The following is a 7,500-nucleotide window of genomic DNA, read 5'->3' on the forward strand; positions in this document are numbered from 1 at the left end:
GACTCTACGAAGAATACACCAGAACCTCACAGGTGAGTGCCGACTTCGGCCCTGGCGTCCGCAGAGACCTAACACCCCGTCCCCATTCCGTCCTCCAGGAGATCCAGATGAAGAGGACCGCCATCGAGGCCTTCAACGAGACCATCAAGATCTTCGAGGAGCAATGTCAGACGCAGGAGCGCTACAGCAAAGAGTACATCGAGAAGTTCAGGAGGGAAGGAAACGACAAGGAGATCCAGAGGTGAGAAACCTCGCAGATCCAGAAAAAAATGGAGGAAAAAACTAAAGCGGCCAATTGTGGTTTCTCAGGATCGTGGGGAACTACGAGAAGCTGAAGTCCAGGATCAGCGAGATCGTGGACAGTAAAAGTCGCCTGGAGGAGGACTTGAAGAAGCAGGCGGCCGACTACCGAGAGATCGACAAGAGGATGAACAGCATCAAACCGGACCTCATTCAGCTGCGCAAGACCAGAGACCAGTACCTCATGTAAGTCCGCCCACACCACCACCGTAAGACCCGCCAGACCACCTCACCTGGCTGACGTGCACCTGTGTCGCAGGTGGTTGACGCAGAAAGGAGTGCGGCAGAAGAAACTGAACGAGTGGCTCGGCATCAAGAACGACAACATCGAAGAGTAAGAGTCAGCGTTTGGGAAACGAGGACCGTGGTCCTGGTCCTGGTCTTGGTCTCACATCTCTTGTCTCCTCAGCCAATACTCCATGGTGGACGACGACGAGGACCTTCCTCACCACGACGAGCGCTCCTGGAAGCTGGGCAACATGAAGCGTCAGCAGGCCGAGGCGCTGCTGCAGAGCAAGCGAGACGGAACATTCCTGGTGCGGGAGAGCAGCAAGGCGGGATGTTACGCCTGCAGCGTGGTGTGAGTACTTCTTACTACTTTGACTTGTAGTATTACTGCAGCGTGGTGTGAGTACTTCTTACTACTTTCACTTGTAGTATTACTGCAGCGTGGTGTGAGTACTTCTTACTACTTTCACTTGTAGTATTACTGCAGCGTGGTGTGAATACTTCTTACTACATTCACTTGCAGTATTACTGCAGCGTGGTGTGAGTACTTCTTACTACTTTGACTTGCAGTATTACTGCAGCGTGGTGTGAGTACTTCTTACTACTTTGACTTGTAGTATTACTGCAGCGTGGTGTGAGTACTTCTTACTACTTTCACTTGTAGTATTACTGCAGCGTGGTGTGAGTACTTCTTACTACTTTCACTTGCAGTATTACTGCAGCGTGGTGTGAGTACTTCTTACTACTTTCACTTGCAGTATTACTGCAGCGTGGTGTGATTACTTCTTACTACTTTGACTTGTAGTATTACTGCAGCGTGGTGTGAGTACTTCTTACTACTTTCACTTGTAGTATTACTGCAGCGTGGTGTGAGTACTTCTTACTACTTTCACTTGCAGTATTACTGCAGCGTGGTGTGAGTACTTCTTACTACTTTCACTTGCAGTATTACTGCAGCGTGGTGTGATTACTTCTTACTACTTTCACTTGCAGTATTACTGCAGCGTGGTGAGTACTTAATACTTGCAGTATTTGTCTCTAGTGTGAAAGGAGTCCTTAGTAAGAACGTTGCAAGTAGCAAATAGATGACTACCTAAATAACACATCCTCACTACTTAGAACTGTAGTCACAAGTTTGACTTTTGGATTATTTTGGGTATTTGTATATACTTTTATTATGAAAGGAGTCCTTAGTAAGACCGTTGCAAGTAGCAAATGGATTATTACCTAAATAACACATTTTTAGTACACAAATGTAGTCACAGGTTTGCACTTTTGGATTATTTTGAGTATTTGTATATATTTCTATTATGAAAGGAGTCGTTAAAAACGCTGCGAGGAGCAATGGGTTGACTACCGAAATAACACATCTTTAGTACACAAAAGTTGTCACAGGTTTGACTTTTGGAGTATTTTGAGTAGTTGTATATATTTCTATTATGAAAAAAAGTTCTTAAAAACGCTGCGAGGAGCAATGGGTTGACTACCTAAATAACACATCTTGAGTACACAAATGTAGTTACAGGTTTGACTTTTGGATTATTTTCAGTATTTGTATGTATTTGTATTATGAAAGGAGTTGTTAGTAAGAATGTTGCAAGTAGTGAATGGATGTCTACCTAAATAACAAATCTTTAGTACACACAAATGTAGTCACAGGTTTGACTTTTGGATTATTTTGAGTATTTGTATATATTTCTATTATGAAAGGAGTCCTTAATAAAAACGTTGCAAGTAGCAAATGGATTATTACCTAAATAACACATTTTCAGTACACAAATGTAGTCACAGGTTTGCACTTTTGGATTATTTTGAGTATTTGTATGTATTTGTATTATGAAAGGAGTTGTTAGTAAGAATGTTGCAAGTAGTGAATGGATGTCTACCTAAATAACAAATCTTTAGTACACACAAATGTAGTCACAGGTTTGACTTTTGGATTATTTTGAGTATTTGTATATATTTCTATTATGAAAGGAGTCCTTAATAAAAACGTTGCAAGTAGCAAATTGATTGTTACCTAAATAACACATTTTCAGTACACAAATGTAGTCACAGGTTTGCACTTTTGGATTATTTTGAGTATTTCTATATATTTCTATTATGAAAGGAGTCCTTAATAAAAACGTTGCAAGTAGCAAAAGGATTATTACCTAAATAACACATTTTCAGTACACAAATGTAGTCACAGGTTTGCACTTTTGGATTATTTTGAGTATTTGTATATATTTTTATTATGAAAGGAGTCGTTAAAAACGCTGCGAGGAGCAATGGGTTGACTACCGAAATAACACATCTTTAGTACACAAATGTAGTCACAGGTTTGACTTTTGGAGTATTTTGAGTAGTTTTATATATTTCTATTATGAAAAAAGTTGTTAAAAACGCTGCGAGGAGCAATGGGTTGACTACCTAAATAACACATCTTTAGTACACAAATGTAGTTACAGGTTTGACTTTTGAATTATTTTTAGTATTTGTATGTATTTGTATTATGAAAGGAGTTGTTAGTAAGAATGTTGCAAGTAGTGAATGGATGTCTACCTAAATAACAAATCTTTAGTACACACAAATGTAGTCACAGGTTTGACTTTTGGACTGTTTTGAGTATTTGTATATATTTCTATTATGAAAGGAGTCCTTAATAAAAACGTTGCAAGTAGCAAATGGATTATTACCTAAATAACACATTTTCAGTACACAAATGTAGTCACAGGTTTGCACTATTGGATTATTTTGAGTATTTGTATATATTTCTATTATGAAAGGAGTCATTAAAAACGTTGCAAGGAGCAATGTGTTGACTACCTAAATAACACATCTTTAGTACACAAATGTTGTCACAGGTTTGACTTTTGGAGTATTTTGAGTAGTTGTATATATTTCTATTATGAAAAAAAGTTGTTAAAAACGCTGCGAGGAGCAATGGGTGTACTACCTAAATAACACATCTTTAGTACACAAATGTAGTTACAGTTTGACTTTTGGATTATTTTCAGTATTTGTATGTATTTGTATTATGAAAGGAGTTGTTAGTAAGAATGTTGCAAGTAGTGAATGGATGTCTACCTAAATAACAAATCTTTAGTACACAAATGTAGTCACAGGTTTGACTTTTGGATTATTTTGAGTATTTGTATATATTTCTATTATGAAAGGAGTTGTTAGTAAGAATGTTGCAAGTAGCGAAAGGATTACTACCTAAATAACAAATCTTCATTACTCAAATGTAGTCACAGGTTTGATTGTTGGATTATTTTGTGTATTTTGCTTCCTCTTTTGCCACATCCACGACTTGGGGTTTAGCTCGGTTGGTAGAGCGGCCGTGCCAGCAACTTGAGGGTTGCAGGTTCGATTCCCGCTTCCGCCATCCTAGTCAATGCCGTTGTGTCCTTGGGCAAGACACTTTACCCACCTGCTCCCAGTGCCACCCACACTGGTTTAAATGTAACTTAGATATCGGGTTTCACTATGTATAGTGCTTTGAGTCACTAGAGAAAAGCGCTATATAAATATAATTCACTTCACTTCACTATTTCTATTGTGAAAGGAGTCGTTAAGAACATTGTGAGGGGCAATGGCATTACCCAAACAGCAGGTTGTTCATTACACATATGAATGTCACTCCAGGTTAGACCTTTGGATTATTCTGAGTATTTTACAATATTTTGAGTATATTACAAAATGTGTTATCACTTTAATGGGCACAGAACAGTTCTGGGTTTGACTTTGGGATTATTTTGAGTTCTACTTCTAAAAGCGATGTTTCTAATTCATGTGGTCATTAGAGAGTTGAAAGGAGTAAAATTTTGACCCGTGCTAACTGTTAGCATGCTAATGTTGCAGCCACTAAATTGGGTGCTCTGTGTGTTTGCAGCGTGGACGGCGAGGTGAAGCACTGCGTCATCAACAAGACGCCGTCCGGCTACGGTTTCGCCGAGCCGTACAACCTGTACGGCTCCCTGAAAGAACTGGTGCTGCACTACCAGCACACGTCTCTGGTGCAGCACAACGACTCTCTGAATGTCACGCTGGCTTACCCCGTCTACGCTCAGCAGAAGCGATGAACCTTTGCACAAAGGCACGCCGGAAAGGCCGCACCGAGGTACACGTCACTGGACTCGCGCGCCGTAGATGCGCCGCCGCTTTGTCGGAGGGGGGAGGGGGGGAATTTTGACTTCCTGCCGCCGCCGCCGGCGTGAATGTACATTTTTGAAGGCAAGAGTAGAGACGGAGCTGCTGAACTCTTTGAGGCCTTTTTTCCCCAAAACGGTGCTCGAGCAGCCCTCCTGTCTGACCAACTCTCCTTTTCTTTGCCCCTGTCCATGTGACCAAATCTCGTCGAATCAGGAAGGGGCGTGTTGTCGGAGGGGGCGGAGTCAGGTACTTGCTGGTGTTAACTGTTCAACAGCAGATCAGCTGATCAATGTAGCATAATGGCACTTTTCAAACGATCCTTCTTTTTCTGGGTGTGTTCTTGGACGAGTCCTGTGGACTTGCAGGCAGTTGAAAACTACTTTGGTGTGCAAGACCCTTACCCACAATCCCCTGCAACACCCCTACCCACAGTCAGCATTAGGAGACGACAAATTACGAGATAAAAAAGTCAAAGTTATGAAATAGAAAGTTGAGATTATGAGAACAGTAAAAGTGATGAGTCGAAATTATGAGGAAAAAAGTCAATTATGTGACATAATTAAAAGATAAAAAGTCAAAGATGAGATGAAGTCGAAATTGTGAGAAAAAAGGTCAATAATGTGAGTCATATATGAGCTAAAGAGTCTTAATTATGAGGTAGTTTAAATTATGAGTGATAATTATAAAATGAAAAGTAAATTATGAGATAAAAAGTGAAAATTATGAGCAAGTCCTTAAAGGCCTCCTGAAAGTCACTACTACCGACCACGCATTCTGATAATTTATATATCAATGATGAAATATTAACATTGCAACACATGCCAATATTAAGTTTACTAAATTGCAATTTTAAATTTCGCAGGAAATTATCATGCTAAAACGTCGCGGTACAATGATGCACACGCGTGACGTCACAAGGACATTTTGTTCCAGCACCGTTCCCAGCTATAAGTCGTCTCTATTCATCGCATAATTCCACAGTATTCTGGACTTCTGTGTTGCTTAATCTTTTTCAATTTGTTCAATGAATAATGGAGACGTCAAAGAAGAAAGCCGTAGGTGGGAAGCGGTGTATTGCGGCTGCCTTTAGCGACACAAACACAGCCGGTGTTTCATTGTTTACATGCCCGAAAGGTGAAGCTTTACTATGGAACAGAGCGGTCAAGCGTACGCGGTTGGATTGGACCAAACACACAAAGTGTATTGTGCAGCGATCATTTCGAAAGATCATGTTGCGAAGAGGGTTCCTTGCAAAGGGCAAAGATGGGCATCCCCACCACCCGACGACTGGTGCGGGGCCGACCTTCAGGTTGTACAAGTACGACCATATAATCTCACTAAAACACTAGTTACACAATAAGCAGTTAAGGGATTTTCCAGAATTATCCTAGTAAATTTGTCTAACATCTGAATCGCTCCCACTGTATAGTCTTTTTTTTCCCCTCGTCCTTCACTCTCCCTTTCCTCATCCACAAATCTTTCATCCTTGCTTCAATTAATGGGGAAATTGTCGCTTTCTTGGTCGGAACCGCTCTCGCTGCTGGTGGCCATGATTGTAAACAATGTTCAGATGTGAGGAGCTCCACAACCCATAATGTCACGCGCACATCGTCTGCTACTTCCGGTACAGACAAGGCTTCTTAAATCAGCACCAAAAGTTGCAAACTTTATCGTCGATGTTCTCTACTAAATCCTTTCAGCAAAAGTATGGAAATATCACGAAATAATCAAGTATGACACATAGAATGGACCTGCTATCCCCGTTCAAATAAGAACATCTCATTTCAGTAGGCATTTAAGTCCAAAATGAGATATAAAAGTCAAAATTATGAGCAAGTCGTGATTATTAGACAGTTGAAATAACGAGCCAAAATTAAGATGTAAAAAGTCATAATTACAAGAATCAATATTATGAAATGAAGTCAAAATTATGAGATAAAAACAACCTTCAAATTGTGACTTTTTACATAAATTAGATAAAAACAACTCATGACTTTTTTAATCTCATAAGATCAATAAAAACTTGTGATTATCTCTTAATAATTATATTACTTTTTATTTAAATTTTGACTATCTCAGCATTGACTTTATCATAATTATGACTTTAAAAATTTAGACTCTCATTTCTACTTTTTTTTCATAACAAAGGAAGACAAAAAAAAAATCATGATTATGATAAAAAAAATACTTGTAATCTCATAATTTTGACATTTTGTGTTGTTTTCATGTGTGTGGGTCTTGCATACTTTTGCACCAAAGCAAAAAGGACAAAACTGTTGATTTGTGTTGTTTCTGACCTGCTATGCAAAATATAAGCTTCTTTTTATTTACACGCTCATAATACTTCCCTTCTTTCTGCAAGATAAATATTTTTATTCAAAGTCTTTTTGTTGCTACAAGCCGGAAGTTCTCAGGCAGAACATTTGCTTCAGTGGGAAAGTTCTCAAAAAAAAAAAAAAATAAAGAAGCCTTTTCATGCAGTCGACTGGCAAGCGCCACCACAGTAAAGATTTATTTTCTTAGAAGAGTTCTATCTGTATATTTCTATCATATTTCTATATATCAGTGGCGATTGCTGGCTTTTCAGGGAGGGGGAGTTCATTATCTGTGGGCAGCAACCATGTCATTTAGATTCCATTCTTGCTTCACACCAATGTAATATTTGGTCGAAGAATTAAAATGAATATTTCAAAACAGGCTAGAAAAGCTCCTGTGTGCATGGATTAAGTCTTTAAAATATTCTTTGAATAGATTTTTATTCAAATAAGAAATATGTATATACATTGTTTATTTGAATAAAAATCTATTATACAAAGTATATTTACTTTATTATTT

The 7,500-nt window shown here is 38.9% G+C and overlaps 1 protein-coding gene across 4 annotated transcripts in view; it reads left to right on the forward strand.

The window, feature by feature from the left end:
- The window catches only part of pik3r1 (phosphoinositide-3-kinase, regulatory subunit 1 (alpha)), a 67,487-nt gene that overhangs the window by 58,759 nt on the left and 1,228 nt on the right, over positions 1-7,500 (forward strand). For all 4 annotated transcript variants that reach the window (XM_061907860.1, XM_061907861.1, XM_061907862.1 and 1 more), the window contains 6 exons: positions 1-32; positions 99-241; positions 310-486; positions 560-634; positions 710-880; positions 4,406-7,500. The exon at positions 1-32 is cut by the window's left edge and continues 94 nt beyond it; the exon at positions 4,406-7,500 is cut by the window's right edge and continues 1,228 nt beyond it. In XM_061907860.1, the coding sequence (XP_061763844.1) occupies positions 1-32; positions 99-241; positions 310-486; positions 560-634; positions 710-880; positions 4,406-4,595 (788 nt within the window). In that variant the 3' untranslated portion in view covers positions 4,596-7,500. The remainder of the gene's footprint in view (positions 33-98; positions 242-309; positions 487-559; positions 635-709; positions 881-4,405) is intronic.

This window comes from Nerophis ophidion, linkage group LG08, assembly GCF_033978795.1.
Source record: "Nerophis ophidion isolate RoL-2023_Sa linkage group LG08, RoL_Noph_v1.0, whole genome shotgun sequence".
Classification (NCBI taxonomy): Eukaryota; Metazoa; Chordata; class Actinopteri; order Syngnathiformes; family Syngnathidae; genus Nerophis; species Nerophis ophidion.